Source organism: Bombus fervidus, chromosome 6 (assembly GCF_041682495.2).
Source record: "Bombus fervidus isolate BK054 chromosome 6, iyBomFerv1, whole genome shotgun sequence".
NCBI classification, from domain to species: Eukaryota; Metazoa; Arthropoda; class Insecta; order Hymenoptera; family Apidae; genus Bombus; species Bombus fervidus.
The window spans coordinates 3514705-3531882 of NC_091522.1; the positions used below are offsets into that span (position 1 = coordinate 3514705).

Below are 17178 nucleotides of genomic sequence, written 5' to 3' on the forward strand. Positions count from 1 at the left end.
TTATGCTGGTTGTGCCTGTATACTACATATGTATATTTCGGACTTTAGATTACCGTTTACTTTCTAAATCCTTGAACGTACAAATTGTAATAATACATATTTCATCGAGAAATGATTACAAAATCTCGTCCTCAAATTGCTAATGATTCTTAATCTTTTGATGAAATATTTCACATTTTTGTGAATATTAGAATCGTCAACGTCTTGACGACGAGATTGCTTTATTTGTACAATGATCTAGTAATTATATAAAATTATTTGTTTCTGATTGCGAACCTGCAGTTATCTATGAAATCAATTTTTGTTGATATCTCAAGGACGATCGCGAACAGAGGCAGGTTTAGTAGTACGTCTCAATTCCAGATAAAATACAAACGTTGCAATTAACAGGCCAATGAGTAACAAAGAAAATCCAGCGCCGAGCGGCATCAGTCCGAGAACTTGTACGTGCCCGTCGTACTTATCGTGCTCCACGAGAACCTCGCGTAGATTATAGTTATCCCGTCTCCGAATAACATCGCGCAAATGCCAAATGACGATGCCGGTTTCCTTTAACCAGAGAATGATCTGTATACATATGAAAAAATGGAAGTTATTCTAGATACATATTTATATGATGCAAATTGCAGAGATTATTCAAATTTCTAGATATTGCATGAAATATACAAATTACGTCGATTAATATTAGCATATTCTATGTAATTCTTTTAACTCGTGTAATATTTGTAGATACGGAACTAAAGAAAAATTACGCCGTATTCTTTCTTATTTTTTACAGGCAATCAATTTTATAATTCACTACATCGTCAATCAATTTCGTATTATCAAAATTGTTTTTATACAATCCTCCTCAACATTGATATTTTAGGATATCCTTTTTTACTTTTTATTTTTACTTTTACAAAAACACGTACTATTACACGTGCTATTATTGATTAATTATTTATGAAGTCAAAGGATTAGAGGAAACATTAATACTCCCTACTCGAAAATTCCATGAGGCGGTTTTCGATATGCCGTTATGGATTTTAATAAGTAAGTAGCTATAATGTTAAATTTACGATCTACTCTATAATCTATTTCTTACAAAATGTCGTGCGTATTACGTCTTCAAATATAATTTTCTTCTTATGTGAGATAACCTGCTACTCATGTATCGTTCGATTTGAGGTTTTCGTTCGATTTAATTTTTAATTGTCAATAATTAAAAAACAAAATGTAATTTGCTTATTTTCAATTTTCATCTTATTGGCTTTACAAATAAACCATTAAATGCTTTTACATCAAAAACTTGGGTATTTAGTGTAGATCATGAATTTCAGATTATACATATGTTTTAAAGAAAATTATAAATACGTCAGTACTGTATACGTACATATATGTGCAGTATCGTGGATTACCTAAGAAATATCGGGTGAACTATAAACAATGTTGCGAGAAAGCCTAAGTGCCGAAAAGGACAGGAAACTTCAATGAGCCAAACGGCCCATCAATGTCCTTGGTCCTTCAGTCAAATAGCACCCGGAAGAAGGCGTATGTAACCATGACTGCGGACGATTACGGAATACGTGCGTGGTAAGGGTACGAAAAGATGACAAAGAGATGTTTGATGAAGAAAATCGATTAGTAGTCAGTTGTTAATTGAGAGTCTAATTGTGAGGAGTTCATTTGTTGCGAGTTGTCAGTTGAGTCGAGAGAGAGGGTTGCAAGGAAATTGCGCCTTGGTTAATCATTAGTTGCTGAATTGTTATAAGTTGTGAATTATCAATTTAGTTACTTAGTTATATCACATTACTGCATTAAGCTCACATTAAATAACCATCGTTTCCTGTTTAAACCACTGTAAATAAATCCATCTATCAATAAATTTATCATATAGGATAGAAACCACTAGTAATCCTAATTTCTATATTTCTGATATCTTATATATGTATGCTTCCTTTTTCATATTAATATCATGCCTCTGTTATGCACTTAAGTTTCTCTAATTTTGAAGTTAATCTAATAACTGACGTAAGACTTTTGAAGATGTTACAATATCGCTTGCATTAAAATTCGTTGACTTCAATTATTACCAATAATTTTGAAAGAAATTTTTCCCACTTTTGAACCTATCGAGTTATTTCCATTTCCAATTATGTTATGTTAAAATTTTCTTATTTAATCTTAGAGTGATGTTAAAAGCAAAAAATTAGAGAAATTGCACTCATCATGTTTTTCTCCTGCCATCTTCATTTATGTAGAGTTTTGATACTGAGAATCGTAATTTACCCTGTTTATGGGTTTTAGAAGCCATGGTTGAACGGCAAAAACAGCATAAAAGTGTCCCATAGGTTCTCTCATCAATCTGTAATTCTATTATGAATTATATTACTCATAACTTAAATAATCTTTCTCAACATGTATATGCCACATATGTGGAATATAGTTATGCATAGATACCTTTAAGTCTTCGCTTGATATATAGTCGGTTGGAAAAAAATAAGTGTCTATTATTTTTCCTGGAATAGCGTAATTACCTTGCATAATGAATTGCTTTAACTGTGTACTATTTTGTACTTGACGATATTTATTCAGCAGTTGCGCTGCATATGGATTCTAGTTAAATTAAATGTATTTTCTTTTTTAATGTGAATTTTGGAAAATTATCATTTTGATTGAAATAACGTACCGTGAGGTCGAAGAAATCGGCGAATGGAGGTGGTTGACCCGTTTTTCCCCATTGCAAATTTGCCTGAACAAATTGTTCGATGGTATCGATTCTAAAAATATTTATTATGATTTTTTATTTAAATTTATCCGCACAGTGGACATCTTCATTTGTTTCTTATGTAATTTAGTAAAGTTTTCCAATAAATATAATCTAGTGTGTACATACATGTTTGCGGTGCGCGTATAAGATTTATATAAGCATATGTGCTGTTATTAGAGATGTATAGATATACATGAAATAATATTTTCTACTCGAAAATTTAATCAGGTGGTTTTCGATATGCTGTTATGAAGTTTAATGAGTAGGCAAATATAATGTTTAATCTACGTTCTTTCTTACAAAACGTCGCGTACGATGATTTATGGCTTCAAATGTGATAATTTTCTTCTCTACGACTTACGAAATAAGCTGCTGCCTATGTATCGTTCGATTTGCTTGCACTTCACTGCTTACGATGCCCTATTTTCGTTCGTGTAAGGAGGTTTGCTCGCGTACAGGGGTATTTCGACTAATTTTTAATTGCCAATAATTAAAAAACAAAGCCGAAAACGCAATTTTTTTATTCTTGATTTTCATCTTATCTTAGGTTCAAGAATAATCCATTAAAATGTTTTACACCTTTTGTCAAACACTCTGCAACCTTATATGCTGTGCCTGTGTGTGTATATAGAGTGTGTATCCTAATATTTCTGGTTGTAGTATTGTTGAAGTGACCGCCAGTCCTAAGAAAACTCTACATCTGGTCTTCGGTTTTCTCAAGCGCTGAGGTCATCAATAGCGCATAGACAAAAGAATGCGTCGATGACAAACCATAAGCGGTACATGTGCGACGTTGGTTTCGGGGTTCTTTTAGTCTTAGGGTAACATTCCTAGCGTGCGGATCTAAACCAGCTTACATTGTATTCCACACTTTGTACTTTAATATTCACAATATATATATATATACTTACAATACCTTACAATTTACCCACGCGTTTCTTTGATTCCACATACATCAAATATCTTCCTGAATGGCATGCAAATAATACAAACTAGGCAAGTCAAATACCTAGGGCTACACATAGATACACAACTCACATGGAAACAGCACATCAAATCAATAATAGACAAAATACAGGCAGCAAGGAGACAAATGCACTGGCTAACAAGTCGAAAATCCAAATTAAGCATTGAAAACAAATTAAGAATATACAAATCAATCATAAAACCAATCTGGACCTACGGAATCCCGCTATGGGGAACAGCAGCAATGAGCCATATAAGCAAAATTGAGAAAATACAAGCTAAAATTTTTAGAACGATAGTAAACGCCCCATGGTACGTTAGAAACGAGGACATTCGGAAAGACCTGGAAATACCAACGGTCAAGGAAGAGATTAGCAGACTCGCAAGAAGGTACAGAGAAAGAATAGAAACGCACCCGAACCAGCTGGCAGCGGCAACGATCAACACAATAAACATAGAAAGAAGACTAAAAAGGAAACACCCAACAGACCTCACAAAGGATATAATCGGGCAAACACGATGATGGTACCCCGCTAGGTACATTTGCTATATTTTTATTTTTATTTTTTTTATTCACTAAGATATAATATTTTACCAAATGTCATTCTGGACAAATTGTAAAAATTCAAACAAACAAATAAATAAAAAAAAAACATACATCAAATAACCTTAACAAGTATATATAATTAAATAATATTATCAAAATCATATCCTGATGTGTAGAGTAATTATTTCTATTTCAACAAAAACAGGTGCGACTAGTACAAGCAGAGACCAGTTAAAGCGAAACTATAGTAGTAGTCTACTGCAGCAATTTTTCGTTTCGTCTGATGATTAGAAACTTCCGTGTTACCTGCTCTCGTAGTCTGAACTCGCAAGTCTAGCCGCAAGGCTACTGCAATAAGCTGTAATTATTAACCAGCCTGCAGTCTGCCAGAAAAGAATCTGTAGTTTGCTGATCGTGGTTCTGACACTCTTCGGTACCGACATGCTTAGCAAACAGCCGATGAAATCGGTTAGGATAATTAGAAAATTACGATATCCTGAAAAGATTGTTTTAGAAACTCACTTTTTCTTGACTCCTGAGTGTATTTATTATTTCTTTATTCAATGACGTAGATTATCAAAAATGGTTTATATAGTATTATCAATAATGGTTTCTATGAATGATATAACCCTTTGCAGACTACCGCCGCATATATGCCTTCTGCATAAACCATCAATTTGGCTGAGGAACTCATACATGCGTTTGGCGAAAACAACTGATAGAGCTAGAAGATTCATATATGTGTCCCACGTAAACGCTTCGCTATGGTCGAGAAACTCATATATCTCATATATGCGTATATATAAAAGACTCACATGTGTGTCATTTTATTTATCCTATGGAGAATCGCATCTATGCAGAAATGTGCGCTGGCAATTTTACTGACTATCGCGGCAGCAGCTTGGTCCTATGGTACGGTTGACTTCGACCGTCCGCAAAGGGATAGTATTATCAATAATGGTTTGTATAAATATAAATATATATATATTTTTATATATACATATTTATATATATACGTATATATATAATGAAAGAATATGAATTGGAATCTATAAGATGGTAATATGACGATGAAATATATGGTAAAACGTAATTTATATGGTTTCTTACGTTTTGGAAATTTGGGGTCAATCCAAGACCGAACATATATATAGAAGCTGTGTAGCAGCAATGCAGATAAGAGTAAGAACCAAACTTCTTCTGAGAATGGCCTTTTGAGCGCCAAAAAGCCTGTGGTTCGACGAGGACGAGGTACCAAAAAATGCATATGTAGTTGGTACCAAGGTTCGGATAACTGCACGAATGTTTCTTGATCCAATATTAGCCAAATACTGGCGAACGCTAAATCTACCTGCAGAAACACAGGATAAATGTCTGTATAAAAGATTTCTAATTAATTTTCTACTTATTTTTTAGAGGAATAAATAGAGAATAAATTAGTGTACCTTCTGATCACGTATCATTTGTATTATACCGCCCATCCAATATGTGTCGTTGATTCGTTTGCCATATCTAACAAATTAAGATGAAATTAAAAACAAATTAAAGCTAAATTAATAATACAATTTTTCATTTTAATGAACAATAACAAATAATTCAAAGAACTAATGAAAACAAGAATGATCATATTCCTTATATTTACGTGTAGTTTCCCTCTGGTTTCCTCAAAGTCCACGTGAAATTCAATTTTTCCGCCATTATTAGAAACAACCGCATCTCGATACCGTCCCAATCCAAATCTGTATTTTAAAAATATATCTTACAGTTCTTATGGCAAAAGTTGCATTAAATTCTGTGATTCATTTATTTATATACCACTATCCATTGTGTACACTTCTGCTTGTACACCATTAATCATTTTCTGAATCGTACGGTTTAAGTACGTCATAGGAGGAATATAATCGCTGCAGACTTGTAATTCTTTACCATGAAAGTTTACTTTGTCGTTTATCTGGATTTCCTTGTATCTTTGTATTTTAACAAAGAAAATGATAATGCCACACATTGAAATGATATTTAAAATTTCCCCTTATGTTAGAACTTCATTTACATAATAGGAGATAATTAACATTTCCTTTCAGTAAATGGAGTTCTAATTTGTATTACCTGTCAACTTTAATAAAGACTCGCGGTTTTATGTAGTTTTTTGACAGTATCCACATTCCTGACATAGAGATAATATTTATATTTGCAATTTCGTATAGAGAATTATTCAATAGATGAGAATCATTGAAAATATTGTTATTCACTATAATCAGAATTTCTGTATTCCATTGTAGCAATGGTATTCTATAATGAAACAGTCACATTTCTATTAAAAACGGAATAGATTTTATATACTCAAACATGATTCTCTTATTTTACTTTTTTATAGACTCCATGATTCCTTCTTCGCTTGATCCTAACAAAAAGAATTCGTGGCAGTCGTGCGTGTTCGACTGCAAGAGGTAATTGGATGGATAGATGCTTCTGAATTGACTGAACAATGTTTCCGAATCTTCAGTTGTATCTAAATAAAATTCCATAATTTTTAAGTAATTTAAATAAAGAAACATAAATAAAATGCATAATTTATTTTTACTAACCAGTTAAAAAAACGTTGCAGCATTTAGAAGAAGTAAACGACAACTTGATAAGTTTCGTAAAATACTCATCTGCAATCCATGATTTTCCTTTCCATAAGAAGATATTTCTTTTATCAGCCATCACTATAAAAATAGACGCTACAAATGTGTAAATCAACGAATACACCTTCATCATGAGTTCATACGATTATTCATACGGAAGCATTCCTGCCATTCAATTTATTTCGCGCGCAACTTAACCTTTAACGTTACAAATGTGCCTCTTTAGCACCACCGATGTGCGGCGCTCTACTCTTTAAAATTTGACACTTAAAAACTTGCAAGTCGAAGTATGATGAGAATAAGTTGCAGTTGCCGGCCGATATTCACAATTAAAAGTCGGAGTGTTAAGGGTTAATCATGGCGTTTCCCGAAACCCTTTGTTTAATCTCGAAATCGTGTGTTTCCCGTGTAGTCCAGCGTCGTCTCTCTTTTTCGCCAAGTTCTCTGTGTCAACGTAGGGTCAGTTTGAGTATAACCTCCTCTCAGGTTGTTGGGAGTACGATTCGACATAGGGGGTGACGCAAATATATACACAAGCTTCTGAACATAACGATACGTGTAATTTGAGTGCTTTATTGTACACAAACGTAAATTAAGGGTGCGGTCTGACGGCAGATAAGAACGACGATAAAAAATGTGCAAACAGAATTACAACTCATGGTTGACACAAAACACATAATTATGAACAAGCTTCAAAGCTTATAGCATCGTTGATGTCTAATTGATGATGTTTTAAGTATTCATCGATGTCTCGCATGTGAAAAGATAATCTAACAAAATAACATTAAATATCAGTTATGAGGAATATTCTTTGTTATCGTTCCTCGAAGCTTTTTCTTTATTATCCTGTGTCGCGGCATTTCTTTGTTTTTCATATCTTGCGCATTGTTCATGAAATATACATAAAATAGAATAATCTTTTTACAGGTGAAAGTAAATTTGGAATTGTTATACGTTGTTTAATTGTATTCCAACAAACCGTCAACTAATGAAACATTACCACCTAATGACAAAATTCGCAATTCCTTAGTTGCCAACCCAATAGTAGAATATATTATTATCCATATAAAAATTTGATAAGATTTTACTATGAGCCCCCAAAGGACAAATAATTTTTTCCAGGGTCTAGGAAAAATTCAGTTCTAAAAGGATTAAATATCGATTAATAACTACATATATCTGTATCATTATATATGTTATTGCGCAGCTATTAAGAATATTCATAATTTTTTACTCTGCAAAAAGCAATAAGAAATACGGAGCTAAGCAATATATTATACATGGGTCATACAAGATATTATCTCCTTTTTCTTGCAAATGAGGCAACTCTTGACTTCCAATGAAATGCTTTTTATCGTGTTCTACATTTCATTTGTATAATATCAAATTTTTTTAATTATATGGAAGTACTATTAAATGACATTAAATTTTGTATATGGAGATTCAGAAGCAAATTGGTGTAAGGCCGTTAGTTTTAAAATCGAGATAAGCAAAGTTTTTCTTCAATTAGTTATGCAAAAATGATAGTACAGGTACTAGTAAAGATACAGGAAATGATTTTGCTTTTTTTTTTTGTTATTATTTAGTGTTATTACTTATTGTTTATTCTATCGGAAACGATAAGATAACATACTGATTATTACGACAAGCATGACTTGCAGATAGAAATCAACAAAATTACTAGTAATATTTCATTTTTAATGTACTAAACTTGCAATCTTTGGCTATCTCCGAGTATCTCCGGTACATTTGCTATAAACGTATAAGTTATCGTAACGATATTCAGTGACCATGAGCGAACAGAACCATGTAAATTTCCCTAAGCTGTCAGAACGCCATCTATCAAGTACAATATCGCTTGCACCCGACTCCCATCCTCTTGAAATTGGCTGTGGAAGGAAGGAGTCAAAGCCATTTTTTCCTCCTTTTCGTCGTTAGAATCTATAAAACATTCAAGTCAGTCAGAACGACTCGAACGGTTGACACTTTTTACGTTAGAATCATCCGTACATCGAACTGATAGAACACTCGCGCAGGATAGTTTATACAGAATAATTACGCGCGACATGAGGCACGATTACTGGACGACTTCTAGTATTCTGTAAATATTTCTATTATACAGTCAACCACATACAGTGTTTTTTTCCTTCGAAGGAGGGTGTTCCTTCGAACCACTTAGTTCTTCGTCGGCACGCGCCCACACACACACACACACACGCACGCACGCACGCACGCGTGCAAACATCAACAAATCTGGAACGATTTAGATCGCAAGTAGCAATAAAACACTAATGAAATTAATTGCGACAAAAACAGAAGAAAATCTTTATTGTTCTTTAAAAGAAATCAGATAGCATCAAAAAAATATGTCGCACGTCAAGTATCGATAGAAAAATCTGAATAAGTCTGATTTACTTTTGAGGCTGATGCTCGCTCTTCTGGATTTATTGTAGAAAAATTTCGATAAAATAGATGACAATGTGGCGCGGAATATAATGTAATAAGTCAAATACATGCTTATTTTTAATTCCTTTCATGCTTTTGGCCTTGCCATTGCCTTTTTTCATGCATTCCTTTCACATGTTTTGCATATAATGGATTCTGAACAACATTGTGCAAATTTAATGACCTGCTTTTTGGCTTATCTCATAAAATGAAAAACCATTCTGCAAGGTTCTTTTACAACGAATTGTTGTAAAGTTTTCGTTTTACCATCTTCACAATTAAATAATTTTCGTTCGTTATCAAGTAGATATTTGAATGCACTACCAGAAAAAAGATGACTATCTAATAACAAAAAACGTGTATTTTTATTTCTTTCACTCGTAAAAAATAAATAAATACGTACATGAAACAGCATACAATTATTTTTTAAATGACAAATGACAAGGCATAAACTTGACGCAACATTAAATCGACCTACAAGAAAGTAATTTCCATTTTTATAGTTTTATTATCTTCGTTATGCGGTACATACAATGTCTTTAAAAGGCACATTATAATAATATAGTAACTATAATATATATATTTTCTAGTACAACACAGCTAACAGAAAAATATTTATCTATGCGATAAGGTTAGACTGAACTCATGTCGATAACAAGTTTATGGTAAACATGATTCATGAGCTGTTTGGTTAGTTTCTCGTTGAATTTTGTGCCGAATACTCGACAACTGAACTTTACCCACGAAAATATTGTATCTCGTTACTTTGTAGTGTTATCCGTTTCGTATACATGTGATATTTCGTGATATAGTTAATTGTTTATATGATTATCGTGCATGATAATATTCTATAATGACACAATTCAACGATAACTATCAATTTTCTTAACGTATTGTGATATAAGCATTTTTACAATGAGTATTTTGACTTCATTGCAGAAGTTCGTTATCTGTGTTAGTGCAGGTTGTTTATCTTATAGTAAAAATATTCGATGATAATAAAAAATCAATTTGTACCTTATATTTTTATTTCCTTACATGTGATGCAGGGAAACGATGTTTTTCTCGAGTCGGTTTCATCGGTTTGGGCAACATGGGTGGTCACATGGCGAGAAATATTCTACGAAACGTAAATTATTCATTATTATTAGACTACGTATATTTATGAAAATGCGTAATTTTGTAAAAAAATAAGCAAAGCAAAGAAATATGGTATAAATAGAAAATGGCTTCACCTATTAAATTATGTAACAAGTAATTATATAACAATTGCGAAACTTTACTATAGATATTCCCTATATTTTTGCGTATTATGTTCATTTACAGAAGAAAAATCCACTTGTTACAGGGTCACAAATTAGTCGTCTTTGATGTGAACGAATCAGCTGTGTCGAATTTGACGGAGGTAGGTGCTGACAGAGCTTCGGATCCTACTGAAGTGGCAAAAGACGTCGAAGTAGTCGTTTCGATGTTGCCATCTAATCAAGATGTTCTGGACGTTTATAACATTAAAAATGGTTTATTGAGGTAAATAAGTGGTCGTGTTATCTCTTAAGTATCCTCTCAATTTATCAAGCGTATTATCTTTAAAAAAGAAATACCCGAATCTCTCTTTTCTCTTTTTGTACTTTCAGTTCAGCAAAAAGGGGCACTCTGCTGATCGATAGCAGCACAACAGATCCGTTTGTATCTCAAATCTTGGCGGAGGAGGCTGAAAAAAGCAGCGTTAATTTTATAGACAGTCCAGTATCTGGAGGTAATTCTAAATAGATTTCGAAACTCATATGCATTAATGGAAGTTTTAAAATGCACGAGGAAACAAGACAGAGTATATGAAAAGTGAGTAATGTATATAAATCAGTGTGGAGTACATCTACACTTCTGAATCGATGAAAATTTGTAAGAAAAATTCGCGAAAAATTGAATTTGGGTATGATTTTCAAGACCAAAATTTGTTTATTGCAACGTTCTTCGTTCATCGTAAGGAACAAAAGTCTCCAAGGAACCATGAGTCGCAAACGACCCCGTTCACCTGGAAAAAAATATTAAAGTATTAATAACTTTTAAGCTGGTTTTATCCACAATGTGTTTACACTCTACAGTTAGATGCAGAGAAAATAGTTGTTGCACATAGGTGCTCCAGATCTACCATTATAGAGTATATCCCATATCTTTCTTTCTTCCTTCCGTCCTTTTTGCTTTTTCTCTTTCTGTCTATTTAAACGACTTGAAACTCACGTTCTACATTTCCGTCAAGTTTCTGCCCAAGATTACGTATTGATAAATCACATTCAATCGGATGTTATAACTGTTTAATAGATGTAATTTGTTTATTTGAACTATAAACAATTTCTTGTCTCAAAAATAAAACCCACTGCCGTATATAAAAATTGGAAATCTAGTACCATTCGCAGGCAAATTGGATTATTTACACTCTGAGCGAAATCTTTCCAGAAAAATTCTTTAAACATTTGGCTTAAAAAATGATTGAATAATGTGACCAGCGAGGTACGATAGTAAAAAGTTAGATATGGTTGTAGATGGTCTAATATACTCATGGACGATGCGAAGATATGTTTGACCACGTGTTAATGTCATTTCGTTTAACTCCAATTAGGTATAAACGCAGCTAAGGATGGAACGTTGACATTCATGGTTGGAGGTTCTAAGGAAAATCTAGAACTTGCCAAGCCTCTTTTAACATCCATGGGATCTAAGATAATTCACTGTGGAAACGTGGGTATGGGCCAAGCAGCAAAATTGTGCAATAACATGCTTTTGGCTATTAGCATGATCGGTACAGCTGAAGCATTTAATCTCGGACAAAAGTAACTCGCGCAGTTTGTATTTCATATTACGCTATAAATATAACTGTTTCATTTGGTTATCGTATTTTAGGTTAGGTTTAGATCCCAAGGTGTTAGCTAATATCGTGAACTCTAGTTCCGGTAGATGTTGGTCTTCCGAGTTATACAATCCTGTTCCAGGTATCCTCGACAATGTTCCAAGCTCTAAAAATTACGAGGTACTTAATTACATTGCATTTCTTTTATTTTGTTGAGATTCGTTTTATTGGTGTATTTAATGGATTTAATTTTAGGGTGGTTTTGGAGTGACTTTAATGGCCAAGGATTTAGGATTGGTGCAGGCTGCCGCGACTAAGGTAGAAGCAAGTATTCCTTTTGGATCCTTGGCTCATCAAATTTATAGGGCAATTATCGCTCAAGGATTTGCAAAGAAAGATTTCAGTTTCGTTTATCAGTTTCTTAAAGGTCAGCAGCAACTTTAATTCTAGAAATCTAATGATGTAACTAATTTATTACTATTAAGTGTGTATTCTAATAAATGATTTTATAATCTTTTATACGTAATTAGACATGTTTGAAGTGTAGTATTGGATTTTCTTTATCTTAAATTTTGAAACGTGTTGCGATAGCATAGAGTGCGCTACAAGACGGAACAGTCATGAAGTGTCGGTAACAAATCAAGAATAATAAATTGAAAGATTACAGATTAATGTTATATGTAAGTATATTATAGTATAAATAATAATAAGAAGGATGTAACGTAAAGTAGAAGCGAATTGTTTTAGATTAGTGTTTTTTACAAACATATTAGTTTTCTACTATACCGACTTTGTCACGTTGATATTTATATACGTCACGTTTTAAAGTTATTTATATTTATAGTACAAACGGTGATAATCGTGTTAAAATTATCATACATATTCCTTGATTACTTACATTCAATTCTAGCCATATGAAAATTAAATTACTGATAGACGTAAATAGCACACGTTGTTACATTGACTAGTGCAGTATGTTAAACCACTTACTAGTTTAAAACTTTCCCAATTGAATTAGACGTATCGATTATAGCATCATTAAATATCCAATTATTGCATATTATCTATAAAAACACCACACAAAAAAGATACTTCAAAGTAAAAATATTTAATCTGAGAAAGTAATTCTAAACGTAAATTATCAAGATATTTTCAGCTTGCTCTACCTTACCAACACATTGCACTCGAGATAGCTACGCTGGAAATAATATTTCTAACCAACATTTCGAAGAATAATAAAATCAGTATCTCACTTATTCGTAATTAAAGTCTTTCAAATAAATAATTTCTTGCAGAAAAGATTTTAGGAAGATTTGATATATATAAATATTTCGTTACCGTTTTGATTAGCGTAGTACACCACCATTACTGTCAGTCAAGAAGTTTTTGTAGCTAGACGAGAACAAGAGGGCAGTGTAGTTTGGTGCGGCTCTGTGGCACCCGTGTAGTTCGAGGTTTTCTGCTGGTGTGCATTTTCTTAATCGTGGCGGTTGTCGTCGAGAAAATTCGTAAACAATTTCAAATCGTATACGTGCTCTGTCTCTGATTTTCTGCGATCGTCCCGATACGAAAGACCGCGCGGATGTGTCGTTAGTGTTACACGTGTTTTTACGTTCGCGCAGTGTTTCGTGAAGACAAGAGAGGCCAAGATACATACGTACGCGGAACTGCGGCTGTGAAGGAGAGAAAGAGAAGAAAGACGACGAAGAAACGAAGGAAGAAGTAGAAGATGAGCAAGACGTGCGCCCGCTGCGAGAAAACGGTCTACCCGATCGAGGAGCTCAAGTGCCTCGACAAGGTACGTTTTTGTGGTGTTTGTCTGGTGAATTTTCGAAGATCTTACTACGTTTTCTCTCATCTGTAGATTGCGGATATTCATGTAAATTCATATTTTTATCAATATAATTTAAAAAATGGAACCTAAGTAGAGATTTATTCTATCCACTAAAAATTATAACGGATATTATATTTTCGATATTTACATATTTTTCCATATTTTGTGTATTCTGTATATTTTTGCACCGTCAAATTTTTCATAAATACATAAAAGTCCGCAGTCTATTCATCTGTATGTAGTAACAAATGTTTCAACCAAATCTATTCTGTCATGAAATGAAAATAGGTTATAGAATCACATTTATATTATCTTTATTTGATTTAATACAATAAACACGAGCTAAATTATTGGTTTACTGTTACTCGAACGACAGAAGCGATGTTATTCTGTCTCTTCAAAGTTTCCCAGAAAGATTTACGATTTTCGTGCGGTGCGATTATTTCCAACCCATTACGCATGCGAATTTAATAAGTAAAGTGAACTTTGTTTTTGCGCTTTGGAAACTAATAATCTTTATATAAAGAATCTCTGATACGCGATAAGATTTTTTTTATAGACAACGTATTATCTAAAGTCTAGATTCTAGATTGTAGATTATCATTTATAAAAGAACTACACGAGCCTCTTTGTTTTCTTTGCGCCTCGAAAACGTTCCGCTCTTGGTTTATACATATCTCCCTCAAGAATGATCCCGCTGTGAACGGATAGCGTGGAACGGCTCGGAACTTTTTGCAACAGATCGTAGGATGTACCGTTCTCGTTTAGTTCCGCTTACTGAGGCGTGCTGTTCCATTCGGCATAATTGTCTGTGTCGTTCTGTCCGTCCACGCCAGCGTACAACATATTCTCTGTTCTCCCTTCCATCGAATCGACCAACATTTTTCTCTCGAAGATGCTCCTTCTTTATAGTACGTTTGTAGTTCTTAGTTCATTTTCATCGAAACCATTATCATCAACTTACGCATGCTTATCCGAATAGACGGTTAATTGAGATACGTGTAGTCATTTTTCAGAGGATGTGACGTACGAGAAAATTTGTTAGTTTCCTAGTGGATATTTTAATTTAGTATATAGTATGTTGAAAATTGTAGTAATATAAGAGAGCTGATGAGATTTTATGATTAAAAATACAACGAAAATCAATAATAACAAGTTGATATTGGATGCTTCGTTTTATATATGAAAACTTATCGAGTGTATACGTTCTAACCTGTTAGAGGTTTTAGCACAAACCTCTCTTATGTTTTTTCGTATACACAGAGTACAATGTCAGGACTTATTTATCAATATCTCTTTACTAATATATTTTTAAGATTTAGGAATGAACACAACGAACATAGTCAATGGCAGTAATAAACATTTTGAGGTTAGTTTTTTATTTTAGTTTAGATACAGATGTCATGGCCGTCAATGGGCAACATTTTCAACAAAATCTGAAGTAATATAATAAATTACTAGGTAATTTAACTTCATTTGTACTTTTTTGATTTTCAAAAGCATTTCCCACGGAGATGAAGCCTCTCTACAAAATAATTTTCTCATTCTTGATTTTCATCTCATATTGTGTCACAGAATCGCGTCTCGGGACAGTTCAACTAACTCGTAGCGAGGCAATGTCGTTAATAGGGTTGTTTCGACGGAAGCGTCACGACACTGCACACAATGTGGCATAGAAAACTGCACGTGCCAAGCATGTTGCTATCGACGCGGCAACTAATGATTTGGCGTGAATTGCACCTGTTCATTGCCATTAACCCTTTCGTTAGTTTGTAAATTGTATTTATGGAATAGTTGAGTATATCGCGACTTTCAGTCGCTTAATCGTCTTCAATAAGATTATATACGTTGAAATAACGTATAGCAGTTACAATTTATTTAACGTACACTGTGCATTTAGGATCGCGTTAAGGAGGCTTAAATCGTGTAGGCGGTACTCTGCGCAGGAGAACGAACCGGAGCTGGACGCAAAGGCTCAACCTCCTAACCTCTAAATTTGGACGTATCGAAACGCGCGATCTCTTCACGTTGGTTTTCTAAATTCACTTCCTACGTCCTTCGCCTGCTCTCCTCTAAGTTCATGTATTTTTAGCCCCTTCTCTGGGTCACGACTAGATTACTCAGCCATTAACCTTTCTAAACGATAGGCACAAATTTGAAAATGCTTGAAATTTTTAATTTTATTAAATACAGTGTATGTTAAACTTTAGGACGTTATGATTTACATCTCTAATTTTTCCTTAATTTTATTCACTTGTCCAACATTCAGTATTTATATACATATTTGTATGATACACAGTATACATATGTATGTGGCTCAAAATTATGATTTTTGATGAGTTTTAATATATAATATACGTATGTATGAAATTTTTTACTTTTTCAATTATTAAAATCATACAAGCTTTAACACATCGTTGACTGGCTATTTTATAGAAAAACTAACAATTTAATTTTGTGCATGAAGGTACGAGTTTATTCGTGATCGGTCAACATTGTGTTATGTAGAAACTTAAATATATATATGTATATACTTTATGTACGAAGGCAAACCACTAGAATCGGATCTACCCGCGAATAATTATTTCTTTGTAAAATTACAGTCTGTTACCGCGCTCGCTGATTTTTCCTTTCTCCGCATGCGCACGCGCATATCTTGCCTTCTCGTTATTCGTAGCCTGTACGTTCTTGTGAATAGCGTGTATAGAAGCACCTTCCTCTCTTTCTCTATTTCTCTCTCTCTCTCTCTCTCTCTCGCACGCTCCTCTTTTGTATCTTCGTTCCTTCTCCATCTTGATTCAGTGGTCTCCATCTGTGAAGAAACCTCGAGTACGGAGGACAACGTGCGCGGATCAAAGCGAGTAGCGAGAGCGTTGCATCGTCGACGAAGCTGAATTTAGCGCACGAAGAACAATTAACGCGTGCCGCGTTCCTCTAATCAGGAGAAATTTAAATTACTTGTAAAAGGACGTTGTCTTTTTGTAATGTAGTTGTGTCTGCAATTAAGAAACAAAACGGTCGTTAAATATGACTATGTGGTGGAAAAACGACAATGGGACAAATTTTCTTTTTAGAAGTATTCAACTTTATTTGATGTTCTCTGTTTGCAATTTGAAATTCGCGTTATATAACTAATCCTTCGTAATGAAATAGCGAAATTAT

The 17178-nt window shown here is 33.7% G+C and overlaps 3 protein-coding genes across 7 annotated transcripts in view; 2 read left to right on the plus strand and 1 right to left on the minus strand.

Moving 5' to 3' along the window:
- Nucleotides 1–170: 170 nt before the first annotated feature.
- Nucleotides 171–7777, minus strand: LOC139988041 (glutamate receptor ionotropic, kainate 5). 2 transcript variants are annotated; one of them, XM_072004961.1, is made up of 12 exons: nt 6851–7775; nt 6630–6774; nt 6372–6554; nt 6081–6232; nt 5908–6004; nt 5711–5777; nt 5376–5616; nt 4572–4761; nt 2672–2762; nt 2443–2598; nt 2272–2355; nt 175–567 (listed from the first exon to the last, which is right to left on the minus strand). In XM_072004961.1, exons 1-12 carry the CDS (start codon nt 7023–7025, stop codon nt 313–315), a joined length of 1836 nt encoding a protein of 611 aa, XP_071861062.1. In that variant the 5' UTR covers nt 7026–7775; the 3' UTR covers nt 175–312. The 2 variants fall into 2 exon arrangements, with proteins under 2 accessions (XP_071861063.1, XP_071861062.1); XM_072004962.1 differs by lacking the exons at nt 2272–2355; nt 2443–2598 and having other exon boundaries at nt 171–567; nt 6851–7777.
- A 1063-nt stretch (nt 7778–8840) lies between these two features.
- LOC139988369 (3-hydroxyisobutyrate dehydrogenase, mitochondrial) lies at nt 8841–12708 on the plus strand. Of its 3 annotated transcripts, none has more exons than XM_072005719.1 (7): nt 8841–8993; nt 10387–10466; nt 10686–10864; nt 10972–11093; nt 11955–12165; nt 12236–12362; nt 12438–12708. In XM_072005719.1, the coding sequence occupies exons 2-7, from the start codon at nt 10431–10433 to the stop codon at nt 12624–12626; spliced, it is 864 nt and encodes a 287-aa protein (XP_071861820.1). In that variant the 5' UTR covers nt 8841–8993; nt 10387–10430; the 3' UTR covers nt 12627–12708. The 3 variants fall into 3 exon arrangements, with proteins under 3 accessions (XP_071861820.1, XP_071861818.1, XP_071861819.1); XM_072005717.1 differs by lacking the exon at nt 8841–8993 and adding an exon at nt 10016–10301; XM_072005718.1 differs by lacking the exon at nt 8841–8993 and adding an exon at nt 10016–10291.
- An 856-nt stretch (nt 12709–13564) lies between these two features.
- LOC139988367 (LIM and SH3 domain protein F42H10.3-like) overlaps nt 13565–17178 on the plus strand; it is a 40030-nt gene continuing 36416 nt past the window's right edge. The window contains exon 1 of one of the 2 annotated variants that reach the window (XM_072005715.1): nt 13565–13980. In XM_072005715.1, coding sequence (XP_071861816.1) covers nt 13912–13980 — 69 coding nt within the window. In that variant the 5' untranslated portion in view covers nt 13565–13911. The remainder of the gene's footprint in view (nt 13981–17178) is intronic. The other variant, XM_072005716.1, reaches the window with a different exon arrangement.

What these genes read in the sequence shown, in the direction of transcription:
- LOC139988041 (XM_072004961.1), bottom strand. Translation starts at nt 7,025, where the DNA reads ATGATGAAGGTGTATTCGTTGATTTACACATTTGTAGCGTCTATTTTT. An exon ending in CTGCAACGTTTTTTTAACTG is followed by an intron (nt 6,775 to 6,850) that starts GTTAGTAAAAAT and finishes AATTTTATTTAG; the next exon opens with ATACAACTGAAGATTCGGAA. An exon ending in TGACCCCAAATTTCCAAAAC is followed by an intron (nt 4,762 to 5,375) that starts GTAAGAAACCAT and finishes CAATCTTTTCAG; the next exon opens with GATATCGTAATTTTCTAATT.
- LOC139988369 (XM_072005717.1), top strand. Translation starts at nt 10,253, where the DNA reads ATGAGTATTTTGACTTCATTGCAGAAGTTCGTTATCTGTGTTAGTGCA. An exon ending in ATTAAAAATGGTTTATTGAG is followed by an intron (nt 10,865 to 10,971) that starts GTAAATAAGTGG and finishes TTGTACTTTCAG; the next exon opens with TTCAGCAAAAAGGGGCACTC. An exon ending in AGACAGTCCAGTATCTGGAG is followed by an intron (nt 11,094 to 11,954) that starts GTAATTCTAAAT and finishes AACTCCAATTAG; the next exon opens with GTATAAACGCAGCTAAGGAT.